Source organism: Amia ocellicauda, chromosome 1 (genome assembly GCF_036373705.1).
Source record: "Amia ocellicauda isolate fAmiCal2 chromosome 1, fAmiCal2.hap1, whole genome shotgun sequence".
NCBI classification, from domain to species: Eukaryota; Metazoa; Chordata; class Actinopteri; order Amiiformes; family Amiidae; genus Amia; species Amia ocellicauda.
In genome coordinates, this window is record NC_089850.1 from 20,993,933 (window position 1) to 21,009,494 (window position 15,562).

Below are 15,562 nucleotides of genomic sequence, written 5' to 3' on the forward strand. Positions count from 1 at the left end.
TTTTTGTTAGCTGAGCAGGAAATAAACTTTTCTGCTTATTCTCATTTGTTCAAGAAGGAGTTGCACTGGGGAACCTGGCTCAACCTACAACAGTTTATTTGGTGAAATTCCCAAGGTGTTGTAGTCTCACAATCAAACAGAATTTAGTTCTGTACTAGTCACAGCTGGCCCATCACTACAACTTTCTGTCCACTACAACACTTTTTCTAGGACCCTATGACATTTTTTGGTCATGTATGACATTTTTTTTCTGTCCAGTACCATACTGTGTCTGTCGTTTGTGATGTAAAAGTTTTATCATTAGTTTTTAGGGATATTTCCACTGTCTGAGGGATTATGATCAGTTACAATTACACCGATCAGCCATAACATTATGACCACCTGCCTAATATTGTGTAGGTCCCCCTTTTGCCACCAAAACAGCCCTGACCCGTCAAGGCATGGACTCCACTAGACCTCTGAAGGTGTGCTGTGGTATTTGGCACCAAGACGTCAGCAGCAGATCCTTTAAGTCCTGTAAGTTGCGAGGTGGAGCCTCCACGGATCGGACTTGTTTGTCCAGCACATCCCACAGATGCTCGATTGGATTGAGATCTGGGGAATTTGGAGGCCAAGTCAACACCTTGAACTCGTGATTCATCAGACCAGGCCACCTTCTTCCATTGCTCCGTGGTCCAGTTCTGATGCTCACGTGCCCATTGTAGGCGCTTTTGGCAGTGGACAGGGGTCAGCATGGGCACCCTGACTGGTCTGCGGCTACGCAGCCCCATACGCAACAAACTGTGATGCACTGTGTGTCCTGACACCTTTCTATCAGAACCAGCATGAACTTTTTCAGCAATTTGAGCTACAGTAGCTCGTCTGTTGGATCGGACCACACGGGCCAGCCTTCGCTCCCCACGTGCATCATTGAGCCTTGGCCGCCCATGACCCTGTCGTCGGTTCACCGCTTTTCCTTCCTTGGACCACTTTCGATAGGTACTGACCACTGCAGACCGGGAACACCCCACAAGAGCTGCAGTTTTGGAGATGCTCTGACCCAGTCGTCTAGCCATCACAATTTGGCCCTTGTCAAAGTCACTCAGATCCTTACGCTGCCCATTTTTCCTGCTTCTAACACATCAACTTTGAGGACAAAATGTTCACTTGTTGCCTAATATACCCCCCCCACTGACAGGTGCCATGATAACGAGATTATCAGTGTTATTCACTTCACCTGTCAGTGGTCATAATGTTATGGCTGATCAGTGTATACTACTAATACATTTTCTGTGTTTAGGACTTCCAGAGTTAATTTCTGAACTTTTCCTGTCAGTAAATAGTACACATTCTCAAGCAGAGAAGGGATAGAGAATGTTCTGCAGGATAGTTTCATGAGATGTTCTAGATCATGTCATGGTTTGCAGAACCCCACAGTGCTAAGCTCTGTTCACCCCTGTGTCTGCCTTCTAGTACAAAGCTAGTTGAAAAAATAATGTGAATAATATTTGACAATGAGGAAATATTGTTCCAATGTTTTTCTTGATGCATTGCTGGCAGAGCATTAATTCATCACAATAAAATTCTTGAAAAACTGCAATGACAGGTTCTGTGCCCTTTGCAGGAATTCGACACTGAAGTATGTAGTGTCCTGTGATTCAGTTATGTCATAGGTGAAGTTATCAAGTTTCTTGAATTACTGGCAAGCAGTTTAAAATAGACCAGGAAGAGTTGCCAAGCAGACAATAACATATAATTGTGTTAAATGTAAAAGGGTATAGAGTGTGTAATAATTTCACATTCATTTAGCTTCATTTTAGATTTAAGCTTCAGCCCAACTCATCTGCTCAACTATTACTTGACAGCCCACACTCCTGGACTCTCTATGTTGTGTGTACAGGGCTGCAGTGACACACGTAAGCTTGAATGATTAAGTCTCACTTATGACCCCAGGCACTATATATATTTCAATTGTTATTAGTATAGCGCCCTTCACAGGGTAGCAACATAGCACTTTACAGATTAAAAATAAACAAATAAACCATTCAGGAGGAGGGAAAAACAAAAACTCAGACAGGCTGTCAAATTGTTATAGGAGAAAATTAATCTCTTGGATTAAGGCGCAGGCCTAATGGTTGCCTCCCTCCAGGCAGTATAATTATATGTTACAGCAGCAAGAAGATCAGAAAGTTCTTAAGTGGTGCTGCTAGCTGTGGCCCTCTGGGACTGATGGTGGGGAATACTTGTCAGCCTTCAGGGGTGGGGGTGCATTATCAATCCCGGGCTGGGGTGCCTCATCAGCCTTCTACGGTGGAGAACAAGATGCCTTGTCAGCCACTCAGAGGGGGGCTATTGCTGGAAGACAAAAAGAGAAATGGTGCCCAGCTGCTGATAGTTAAATGCTGGAGATGACAGAATACATTTTGCATAGCATGTCCATGGCACACTGGCGACACTATGAGCTATGATGACTAGAAAAACACAGCTTAAAAAGATAAGCCTTCAGCTGTTATTCAAAGGCTGAGACAGAGGGGGCATCTCTTACATAGGCTGCAAGATCATTCCATAGTTTCAGGGCCTTACAACTAAATGCTCTTCCATCTGGGATCACATATTTGGACATAGGCTAAGACATTGCATTTTGCTTGAGGTTTATCTGTGATTTCATGAAAAGAGCAATATTTTGTGCTTCTGTTAGGACAAAGAAATACGTTGTGGTTTCTAATGGAAAAGGTGAGGATAAAAGCATTAGAACAAAAGGTTACAAACTACAGGAGGTCATTGAACCCAACAGGTCCGTGTGATAGCTACAATCACTCAGTGTCACAAAAAAAATAAGAACAAGTGGTCGATTTAGTAATTCCACATTCCACAATGACTGGCATGAAAGTCGGGGACAAAGCAATACTGACATTTGTATGGTTTTTAGCAAAGCATCCTTTCTACTGTATCTTTACGTTAATGGTCAAATTTCACCTCAGACCCAGCTAGGCAGATACCTAGTGAGGCAAGTGTTGTGTGTCTTGATTGAATACGGTGGTGTTTGGTGGGAATACAAATCTTTTCTGGGTAGCTGTTTAGCAGACAAAATTTCCAACCTAATTCACTTGACCTTTCATGAATAAAATCATCTTTCACCAAGCTCTAGGCATCATTCAGCTGCACAAGGAAATGTGACTGTGCATTTCTTTGGAAGCTCTCTCAGGTTGCAGGGTTTTCAGGTGTGTGTGTGCTGTGAATAGCACTGTGTGACTCCACCTGCATTTCTAGAAAAACACTCAAGTCATCCTGCTCGAAGTAGAGACAACAGCTCCTGTCCTGCACGCTGTGACTGTGCTCCTCATTGCCCTCCGCCATGGCTTTAACGCTGATCTTGATTGGACTTGTGAGTTCACAGCTTTACACAAGTGAGTCTGACACCTGCCTTGTATTACATGTTCAATGTTATATTGTCAAAGTGTTGTTCAATTACATGTTAAAGGGTTAATACAGATACTGCTAAGTGTCTGTAAGCAAATCAAAGAGGATTGAAGAGGAAAGAATGAAAGAAAAAGAAAGATCAGAAAAAAACAGAGAAATATTGATAGCCACATAACTGCTGTCTACTTGGCGCAAAACCCTGTCACAGAAATTACACGACACCACACAGGTACAGATCGGAGCTGTTTTCATTAACCCCTGCTATTCCCGAAGGGAGAGATTTGTGATGGATGTCATTGGATCGCAAACATGGAAAGCTTTCTAAGAGGTTTCTACTTTATTCTCTTTAAATCAGTTACTCAAATTCTATATTAGTCCTACAGATGGATTTTGTCTCTCAGATAGTCTATTGGTATCATAATATAACAAGATGCCTACTGACTGGACTGGTATTCTGGTCTCTCTGACCTGGGCTGTACATGACAGTGGTGTAATTTATGTGGGCTGTTTTACAAATCCTTTTACAAATTACGTTTTTTTATTGACTTATCTATATTGAGGTTCTTCAGTAGGTTTCTGAGAAACATATTGGAATCTAGCTGTGATAGTTGGCAACAGAGGTACCCTGTCATGGATTAAATTTTCACTGGAAATAATGTATAATAGATATTTTTAGCACAGGAACAGGTAAATAGAACTGCTCCAAGTTCACAGTGCTGATAACGTAACCAGTTTCTCAGCCAGAAGAATGCTGTGCGTCACTATGAAATGGTATGCAGACAATATAGAAAGAGAAGGGGTGGGGTAGAGAGATGGAGGAAGGAGAGATGACCTGATATGCACAGATGTCTCTAACAGCTATAGAAAATAAACTGTAACTGATGCTGTAGCTAATAACTGCAGCCTCTTCTTTTTGCCCTGACTCCTGTAGGCCTGGGCTCAGCCAGTGACCAGGTGGCACTGCAGGGGGGCAATGCCATAGGGATTAACAGCACTGTTGTGTTGCTGACAGGTGAGTGTACCAAGTGGCCATCTTGTTTTTCAGATCATCAGAAAGGTTACGAATGGCAGGAGGCTTCTTGCCCCGGATAGCTCATTCACTTGTACTGCGAATAATTAAGTGGAGCAAGAGTTTCATCCAGCTGTTCCTTGAAGTATCCTAAGAGTAATCCTATCTGTTTCCACCACACGTCTACATTGGTGTCCTTGCTGCATTGCAGAACGGTGTGTGAGTGTGTAATGATACGGTTTTCTGTGTTCAATTCATTTTTATTTAGTATAACAGAAACTCTTATAGGATAGCAGATTGTTATAGGATAAAATAAATCTCTGGGGGTTCACAGCTTAAGGCCTAATGGTTGCCTCCTCTCCAGGCAATATACTTTATTAGTGTTGTGTGTTGTGCTACACAGTAAGCCCCTCCTTCACCCCAGTGGCCAACCCTGACTCCAGACGCAAATTTGAGGAGGGAGGGCAGTCGCAGGAGCAGGACTCTCAGAATGAAGGTCAGACGCAGGGGCACGACTCTAATGAAGATGTTCAGGCTGCGGACCACGACTCCGGAATGCAGGAGCAGGGACCCGTCACCCCGGCCAAGAGTCTCCTGGCAGCTATTATTATACCTGTGGTGCTGGGGATACTCCTGATCGTTGCAATTATTCTGGGTTAGTGAACACACACAGTCACTGTCACATTTCAATAGCATGAAAAACCAGCAAAGACACGGTGCTCCTCCAGTCAACACACACATAGGGCTCCTGCAGGATTGGGGTTGGGATCCACTGCAGTAAAGTTTGCTGTATCAGCTTGGACCACAGTAAGAGGAAATTATCTGCACTTTTCAATTTTTTTTTACAGTCTGCCTGTATAAGTTTTATCCTACATACATTAACATGCTGGTTTCAAATTGAAGAGCATAGGTTAGTGTTGTGTGTCCTGTGTATAATAATGCTCCGTGTACAGTAGTGCTATCACTGATTTATTTATTTTTGTTTTCACAGGTGTACTTCTCTATAAGAGGTTCTCCAACCCCCCCCAAAAAAAGGTATTGTTTTTAAGTTAAGTTATCCTTCATGTTTTCCAGCCTCATATGGGTTTAAAATAGCAGAATGCATCAAATAAAATAAAACCTCTTTGTAGTAACAATTACTACAAAGTAACAATTTGACCAGATTAAATAAATAATTACTTTTTTCCACCACCATAACTTTATTTATTTCTCTTTTCTGTCAGTCTCTGGAAACGTTCACAAAGAATCCGATCCCAAAGGCTGAGGAAAACATCTATGCGGAGAACCCGGGCTACATCAACATCGCCTCTTTTCCCATTGAGAAGTCATAAGTTACAGTCCCAGTACTTAACAGGGGGTTTCAATATTGAAGCAGAAAGCCCCTAAAACACCTTCTCAGCCCTGGTCCTGTGGGCACAGGGTCCCGCTTGTTTGGGTTCTAGTTCTCTTTTGAAACACTAATTGAAATCATGATGTGCTTAATTGGCCTTTTTCAATTGGTTAGCTTACACAATGTTGGAAAATTCAATTGCGCTATCGTTTTATATTTTACTTGAAAACTTCTACAATTTAAAATAATGGAAAATATTTCAGAGGAGTTAAATTATCAACTGATCAGTTAAGTATAGGAGAGCTTGGTTGCAACAAAAATCAGCACAATATTAGAGCCCCCTGGACCACAGCTGAGAATAACTGCTATTCAAACCACTCCCTGGAGTGAAATCACTAGGTTTGCACTTTATTTAATGGAGGTCTTGGTTTGTTATCTTCTTAATAAACATGTTCTTGCACTGTAACTTCCTTTTCCTTTTCAACCAAATAAATGAAGGATTTTCTATTATTTTTCAGATTCCATGTATGTGTACATTTAAATAAATACAAAAGATTGTAATGTTTATTTGTGGTCTGTTATTTTCAATAAATTTCAAAGAACAGTTAAATCTGGTGAGGGAATTTCATGAGGTCAAACCATATTCATGAAACAAATAAACTCTTCCACTTTCCTGTGGAATGTGATACAATGGGACAAGATACTAGTTCAGCAGAACAGGTCCAGACCTTACAAAATCAAGAAAGCAAAGATTTAAAATATATATCTTAAGCTTTAGTTTAATGTTTACAACAACAAACAAAATATATCCTAAAAAAAACATGTAAATTAGATTGCTAAATCATTGATGACTTTAAAATGCATCATATCTAGTGCACTGATTAACAAGGTCTGTGAATATTGTCAGACTGAGGCAACGGAAGACAAACCAAATCTCAGCTCTTTGTGCATCAGAACCTGCCTTCCGTCTCTGAACCAGCAGAACTGCAAGGCTGGTTTCTATTCCTGCTCTTCCGTCACAGTTTTTCTAACACAGGCTCTAAGCAGCCCCACATTGCTGGAAAAATGTGTTCTGCTTCTACAAGTTAATACCAGCATGGACACTTCTCTTTCTTCAGGTGCATGGTGCGACACTGAACTTGCTGAACTGAATAACTTGGCACATGGCAACAGCTCAGACTTATAAAAGCAAGCAACAAAAAAAACACAAACAGTCAGGCCATGTGAGCTGCCTCAAAACCCAACCCAGCCCAAAAGCTGGAAGTGCCTGGGGAAAGAACTCTCCTGTGTAAATTCCATGTGTTAAAGTTAGTCTGTCCATTGTCAAGAAAGAGTTACATTCCAGATTATAATTCTCTTCAACTTTCTCTTCTATGCACCACTAGCTCAAACTCACAAAAACACAGTCTTGGACAGGAAGCGTGCCTGCTTTTCCATAAGCACACCAGATTTAATCAAAGTGGTGCTGTACCTGTTCATTAAAATCCATGTGGCCGAGCTCTTCCGGCAATCCCATCCTTGGATCCTGGGGCAATCGTGCATGCCTTCCAGCCATGAAGAGTCATGTAATGCCAGTCGTGCCACGGGAAGTGGTGTTGTGCATCCCTCCTTACAGACAATACGGGCTTCTCCATTTATTAGCTCTGTCTAAATAAGGAACGCCTACCTTTTAAGCGCATTAGGTGTGTTGTTGTTTTTTTTGAGAGGGGAGACAGTGTCTACACCAATTAAAGGGGTTTACTAAAAGTCCAATTAAATCACCATTGATACCTTTCTCAACCATTGCCAACTGCAATCCAATTTTTATTAAATAAATCTAAAATGTGGCTAAAAACATTTGTAGTATTTGTATCACTTGAGGTGCTAGTAGCAGCAGCAGCAGCAGAAAACAGTCAGTGGATAGTAATGAAGTCCTATAACCAAGCACTACAGCTCACAGCCAGCAGGGGGCAGTGCTAGCACCCCCAACCCACAGACAGACTCAGACAGGTTCTCTTCTCCATGCTGCTGCATCTCCTCCTACAGCTTGGGGATCCCGGCGACGATCTGTGACTCGATCCCGCAGTGGTTCTGCCCACGCAGGAACCTGAAAAACCCTGGGGACAGTGAAGCACAGGTGTTTAGCACAGCTGTGGGCAGATCTGGCCCCGGAGAGTCACCGCTCTGCAGTCTGCAGTCTTACCGTCTTCACCCCAATCGGTGTTCCAGGAGTTGGCAGCCAGCCAGTATGGGGTCCCGTTCTCCTCCCCCCAGCCTAGAATCTTGATGGCGTGTCCCCCCACTGCAGAGCCAGTGACATGCCGATACACTCCTACAAGGGGGAGAAACAAACAAAGAGGGTGGGGGGGGAGATGTTGTCAGCCCTTCCTGAATCAAAACAGTTTTACTCCACAGCCACTTACAGTTACTACTTTCAGGCAGACTGTACGCAGCTCTGGTCCAGTCCAGTCTAGTCCAGTTTATGTGTTGAACCATCAGCACCTCAAGAAGGGAGATAAACTGGTCCAGTTAAGCCCAATTAGGAAGTGACGGAGGTCCTCAAAAGTTGAAGGTTTGAATGAAACCCTACAGATACCATGCAGTTGACCACCATGACTACAGATGTGCAGCTTCCTTTTGGGGTCATCACAAGGGAGTGAAAAGGGTCACTCACCTGACTTGTACATGAGGAAGTCCTCGTACACTGTGAACGCCCCCTCCACAGGGCCATTTGTGTACAGCTCAGACATGATCTGCTCCACCTGGGAGGGAACACTGTAGGCATTCTTCCCTGCACATGAGAGATGGAGAAAAACAGGTGAAACAACCACTAAAGACTTCGGAGAGATTTGCCCTTAAGAAAAGAAGTGGAACTAGAAGAAGCTAGAGATTCTGTATGAGAAGCAAAGGGTGGAGAACACAGACAGGGTACAGCTGCAAAGATAAAAAACATCAGACCAGTGTACAGAGAGGGAACAGTAGAGTACAGGATTGCTGCAGCGTCCTTTGACCAATCTGTTTTACAACCATAGTAAGGTTTAGAGCAGCATGACCAAGGGGATCAGCAGGGGGCACAGTATCTTACCATAGTGTTTGTCCAGCTGGTAGGTAGGGGTGTAGCCATCCTCACATTTGTTCAGGCAGGGGGGTGTGTGTTCTCGATCCCTGCTGCAGGGGGGCCGAGATCCAATCACATGGTGCTCGCAGGGGGGGATGCTGTAGGGCTGGCAGCCTGCAGACAAAAGAAACAGACGGGAACAGCTTCTCATCCAGGGATTCCTGCTTTTCATTCATCCTAAACCTCAACCCAGTACTGTACTTTTAAATGTTAATTCTTTAAATGATAAGGAACCTCCATCAAAAAATGTACAACCACTGGTGCAGTCTCTCATTCAATTGATTCAGTAGTCTATGGGAGGATTCCTTGCAAGACCACTAAGTAGGCCAGCCCCCTTTTCTATCCCTACCTCCAAAATGTGCACAAACAAGCGATGTCACAGACTCCTGCCACAAAGCAGCTGAGCAGGAGCAGCATAGACATCACCCTCAAGTCCTTGCTGTGATATTCACCCACGTGCGAGTCGTAGAGCCCTCCTGACACCAGGCCCTGCTCATACCAATACATCCAGGCAGCCGAGGGATTTCCTCCGTAACACCTGCAAGAGAAGCGAATGGCAACTGAAGTTGCCGTGGGGGGACAGAGGCAGAACTGACCTCTGACTTGCACTGCCCAATCACACCATTCATTCTTCATGCGGATTAAATGCATGGACTAAGTGCGACTTACTCCCTTCAATGAACCCCATTCAGCATTAACAAACACTCAGGCGGCAGGTAAAAGGATTTTGTCAGACACAGAGATCCTACGCAACTTAAACAGCACCCTTCTCAATGCAGATGTGTACAAAAATCTATACAAATGAAGCACCATACAATCCAGAAGAAAGATACTTTTGCTCGAGAGCCATCTTCAGGTTTCATAGCAGGGTCAATGACCCTGTGGTTTGCATAACAACACCCCCTTCCTCTCCAAGCATGCCCTGCACTCTCACCCATGGCCGCACGAATCACAGCAGGTCAGAAGGTCTTCAGAGGAGATCTCTACGCTGATCTTGCCATTGGAGTGAATACACAGACGATCAGATATCGCCTCTGCTGCCCCAAAAGCCTGCACAACACCACAAGTGAGACATGCTCAAGACACATGGACAGAAACACTCACAGACCAAGACCAATACTGTAGAAAAGTGCAGATCTACCACAGGTCCAACACAGCCCAGGCAGGCACAGCGATTTGAAAAATCCAAGAAGTTGCATAATGGACCCGGATTGGAAATAACTGTATAGACTGATTAAGATTTGGATGAGGTTTTATACTGAACTGCCAACTCAAATAGCTTAGTATGAAATGCAAGTGGTGTTGCTTGCAATGCCTCATTGAATATAAAGGGACATTGCAAAAGCTTTTGGGTGTTTAACATAACTTTCCATGGCCATCTCCGCTCATTTATAACTGCTGCCGTTCCCGAAGAGAAAGGAGGGGAATTCCCAGAGGAAAGTCTGAGATACAGCTGAAGTTGTTGAATACATAGATTTACATCACATTTACAGGAGACAGGAGGGGAATTCCCAGAGGGAACACCGTCAGAAATCTGAGATGTTGTTAATTACACCATTTAATGTAAATGTTGAATACATACATTTACATCACATCTACAGCAAAAGCAAAATGCAGTCAGTCATCTATAAAGAGTGGAGTATAAAAGGAAGCAAAACAGGTCTCACCCAGCAGGATCCACAGGAGCCCTGGTCTCGGATCTCCTTGAGGGTGGGGCAGTTGGGCCACTTCTCCAGGGGATCAAAGCTCTGGGGTAGCTTGATGTCATCAGCGTACTGCACCCTGCAGCGTGGGAGGAGCAATAATAATAATAATAATAATTACGCTTCTATAGCGCTTTTTTATCCTAGACACCAAAGAACTATACATGTTATGGGGTTCCACCTCCACCACCACCAATATATAGCACCCACCTGGATGAGGTGACAGCAGTGCACCAGTATGTTCCCCACACACCAGCTACTCAGTGGGGAGATGAACAGAGGGAGATTCATTCAAATTATTTACAATTTGATGGACAATTTTTTGGAAGCCTTAATAGATTAGGACCATAACAGGAATTTCTTTCAGGACACCGGTAATACCCCTCTTCTTGTCGAGAAATGCCCTGGGATTTTTAATGACAGTCAGGGCCTCAATTTTACGTGTCATCCAAAGGAGTTAATATGACACAGCACTGCACCACCACAGCCAGGAGGCAGCCAGGAGTGTGATCAGAATCAGATCATGAGGTCTCCCCCAGCTACAGTAGTTTTGAACAATTATTTGTGACCTAGTTGAAACAAAATGTAAAACCTCATTCCTCTACATGCGTAGAGCTCCGACTGACAGCCAGGACTAATAAATGTGACACTCTGTCTGCTCTGCTCTACTCTACTGTTAAATTCTTACAACACAGCTTCTTCTACTTAGGAAACTAAACAAGACAAAAACCCCAAAATACAAACGAACTCCTTTTACTACACATATTAATAAATCTGTGGTTCTTAAATGAAGGACAGAAGTTAAGTTCACACAAAACACAGGAGGCAATCTGACAATCAGCAGCTGACAAACATCAACAAATCCTGGCAGCATTTTGCTCACAAGTCCTGCAGCACATGTGCTCAATCACACCCTGCCCGTCACCGTGAGGAGTGTGCCCTCCAGCTCTCACACTCACATCACTGGCAGTCTGGGGCCCTTCAGCAGAGTCCCACACAGAGTCTTCACATAGCTGAAGTCAGCATTGGGGAAATTGTGTCCAGCCTGGAGACAAAGAAGCCAGTGAGAGAGAGACATGGACCAGTTCTGCATGTCATTGGAATATCCAACACAAAGCAGCCAATCAGTCTTAAAACTGCACACAGCACATACACATTAGCTAGCTAGATGTCCAGAAAGCATCCTACACTCATTCGGGAAAGGGGAGACTGGGGAATAGGATTTAAAACATGCTGGAACACATTTTAGAGAAAAATAAAGTATGTATGTGTGCCCTCCCTACAGGGAAGTGCGACGCAGCATCTGAACAAGGTGCTGGAAATGCATTGTTTCCCCTGACCTACTGTAGCGGGACAAGAGGCTGTAACAGACTTCCCATTCACTGTGGCCAATGTTCCAGTGGAGCTTTTGTTCAACACAAAGTACTCCACATTCTCTCCTGAAGACAGAACAAGTAAAAAAAAAATTCCAGACAGTTACATCCCTCTTGCCTGAACTTATGACAATATCTTTAAACATGAGGTGCAGACATGGCCATACAAATGAATGAAAATGACATTACAATTTCACATGCTAGTTTCCATCTTGCCTCTGTTAATGCATAAGATTAAACCATACAGGGAAGCAAAGTAGAACACTTCAGAAAGTTTAGAGACTGGTGCACACACTCAGACACACACTCAGTTCCAGTCAGGTGCGTCCAATTTCAGGAGTCTGTTCCGCTTACCTTCCAGGTGGTGTTAATCTTGTTGATGTAGTTCACAAGCTCAGGGGACAGGGGTGAGAGGTGTGGCCGGGCCCTCGACCCACACACAGCCGCCAGAACGCACAGCACAGCCAAACGCCACATCCTGCAAGTGAAAAAAGGAAGACATGTTACTGCAGCTCCGCCACCTGTTGAGTACTGTGGAATAATCTTAGCAACATGGAGGCCAACCCTACAAGTTGTACAAGTGTCTCAAATCAATCACTGGAAAACCTGGGTAATTTTGACTAATAAAACCCAATAATTTAATCAATTAAGTAATTAACAGTTTGGATATGTAACAAATACTGGAAGAGACCAGACTTGGCCATCTTTGTTCTATTGTATTCTGTATTTGGAAGGCTAAACACTGGCTTACCTGGACCTCCAAAACACCAACAGCCTCAAACCCCTTTCCTGGGATATTAAAACATGAGCCACATAAAACACCAGGTGTACTGACATGAGGAAATAGATATTATGCAAAGGTTCCTTAAGTAGCATGAAGAGGAACCAGGGTAAAGGGTCCAATGTATTAAAGTGTAGCATGTGAAGATCTGAGTGAAATGAAGAGAGAAGAGCAGAGTGTGATGAAGGAGCCTGTCCACTACACTGAAGACACACACAGACAGGATTTCATGTTCAAGTTTACTGTGGGTTTCATAGCAGCTCCTCACACTGGGCCCATTGTGCATCTTGCTTGTGCTTATGATGCAACCAAGCTTTTCAGTTACTTTGAGTGAATCATAAACTGTTCAGTTTAAACAGACTTCTAACTGAAAAGGACCAATAGAAGTAGTTTTACTTCAGTTAAGTGGGTCAATCTGGTCATTTAGAGCTCTGCTGGCACAATTGTCTTTTAATAAGATCAGGAAAGACAGGTCTTCTTCAGGTCCAGGATTGACAGGCACTGTTATAAAGAACCCCAATGTGTGTTAAAGCTCAGCAGTGCGCTATAGAGAAACATCCAGAAGCAGAAGTTCACATATGCAAAGTCAACAGCCATGTCATTTTTGATACTACAGGTCAAATTCAGACCACAGTCACGCTACAAACAACCTGGCACCAGCATTCCTCAGAAAAGGCCAAAGTCCCACATTACAGTACTATTGGCAGGGCACTATGGTGTTAAAACCCTTCTGTATCCAGTCTTGCTGCTTCAAAACAGCACAGCAGAAGGAAGTTAAACAAAAAAGCATGTGCTTCTTACACTACTGGTTTTAAGAAGGTTAACACATTTTACAGCAATATTAAACAACTCAAATTGAGGAAGAGAAATGTATTCTCATAGCCTCTAATGCCAACTAATGTCACAAGTTTGCTTCAGTTTTTGTATTAAATGTCACATTCTGGTTTCTGCATGACATAAGGTTAAAAAATTAATAAACTGATGCTCAGGTTGTCCCACAAACCCAAGGATAACGGAGGAGCAAAAAGTAAAAAATAAGACAAGATATTAATGTATATTAAAATGATGGTGTTTGGGAATGTATACATCAGCTTACCAATGCCTTCTCCTCATTATAATTATTAGAATAATCACATCACAAAGTGAAAGCACACAAAGTGCCCACATTCCCACAGCTCACCAGGTGCAGCGTGGGAGATCTCAGAGTAATGCATTCCCAGTCCTCTCTTCCAGCTGTGCAACTTTGAGCTTAAATTACAACCTGCATCTATCCGCTCAGATCATTTTCACAGCGTGGAGCAGGAGTGAACACCTCACTTGCCACAATTGCTAAACTTGTAAGACAAGTAATCCAATACTGAGTGTACTGACAAATTGTTATCCAATTCTAAGTACGCTTGAAACGCCACCACAATTTGGCAGAAGAAATTCAACTTCAGTTTCATTTAGATTGCAAGCAGGTTTACAGTTTGTAGGACAACATTACAAAAGAAAAAAGTTCCCAGAACACTGATGTTGTTCCCTTTTCTGAGCCTAGTCATATACAACCAAAAAATGATGTGTGCTGCATAACTGATTGTGCAATAAGACATACTGTGGGTCAAACTAAGCAAGTCTGATAAGGAGTATGTTGTTGAGTTTCAGTCAAACAGTTCAGGGACGCAAATGCAAACAAATCCACTTTATTCAATGCACAAAAATGAAAAAAAAAAATACTTATAGTCTTAGTACTGTTAGTACTGTTGGGAAAGGAACGCCAGTAGTTTTAATTTTAATTGGCAGATTATGTTTTTCATATAGGAAGAGGTGGATCGCTTGTCATTGGCATAATTATTAATATTTGTTGTTATAGCTCCACCATTGTTCACTGTGCTCCCAAATTTTACTATTGCTGATATTATTCCCCCGCGCCGAAGCGATGGCGTCGAGGGAGAATGTGTGACTGTTATTTTTTATGTAGCGATTTCATTGATTTCGGTTTTCGTGCTAATATTTACTTTAGTAAATACACAGAAGCTAGAGGCTGTAATGATTAAATATCCATAAAGTATATATGGCTCATGTATACAAATAAATCTTTAGTCCTTGGCATTGTCAGATGGACCAGTGCGTTTTGAAAGTCGAATCACAGAAACTGCCACACCGCCACCACAAGGAAGTGGTGAGCTCACACAGGTAAGACACTACGTTAGTCTGGTAACTTACTTCTGCTGTTTTACCTCAGTCATGTTGCTTGCAGTAACAGGCCATTTACCATAGTCTCTGCCCTGTCATTCCGCACATTGAGGACCGACAGCCAAAGCTTTCTATAAATATCCGTTTAGCAGCACAGCTAACTGCACACCAGCGTTTTCCAGCAGTGTCTATATCAAGCATTCAGAGACTTAATTTTCCCGTTCATGGGAGCTCAACCCAATTTAAGTATTGAAGAGCTTGGTTTGAACAAAAATCAGCGGGGCAGTGAAGGCCCCTGGACCACAGACTGCTATAGCAAATCACTCGGTCAAATGACCAGCTTTGCATTTGATTGAATGGAGGTCTGGGTTTGTTAGCTTTCTAAACTTCACTGAAACGAAACTGAAAATTAAGGCTTTACTGTACTTGTTTCAGATTCGATGTAGGCCCTGTGTGTAAATTTAAGTATAAAACATTGCATGGCATCTGTGGTCTTATTTTTAATACACATCTGCTCTTACACACAAAATGAATCTGACTTCACAACAGGAGCAGCAGCAAACAGAATTACAGACCTGGAACGTCACAGATTTCGCGTTTCCAACTTTCCAGTCATTAGGTAAAATAAGGAGAAGGGAAAAGGCACCCTGTCTGAGCACAATGGTGAAATAAGCAATTTTAAACTCCAGCCCAGA

General features: G+C 42.9%; 1 protein-coding gene across 1 annotated transcript; it reads right to left on the minus strand.

Annotated features, from left to right (window-relative positions):
* Positions 1 to 7,757: 7,757 nt before the first annotated feature.
* On the minus strand, positions 7,758 to 12,398 carry LOC136758710 (cathepsin B-like). The gene is made up of 9 exons (XM_066713301.1): positions 12,266 to 12,398; positions 11,498 to 11,583; positions 10,503 to 10,617; positions 9,770 to 9,885; positions 9,288 to 9,373; positions 8,803 to 8,949; positions 8,392 to 8,508; positions 7,921 to 8,049; positions 7,758 to 7,834 (listed from the first exon to the last, which is right to left on the minus strand). The coding sequence occupies exons 1-9, from the start codon at positions 12,386 to 12,388 to the stop codon at positions 7,758 to 7,760; spliced, it is 996 nt and encodes a 331-aa protein (XP_066569398.1). The 5' UTR covers positions 12,389 to 12,398.
* Between the last annotated feature and the right edge of the window lie 3,164 nt (positions 12,399 to 15,562).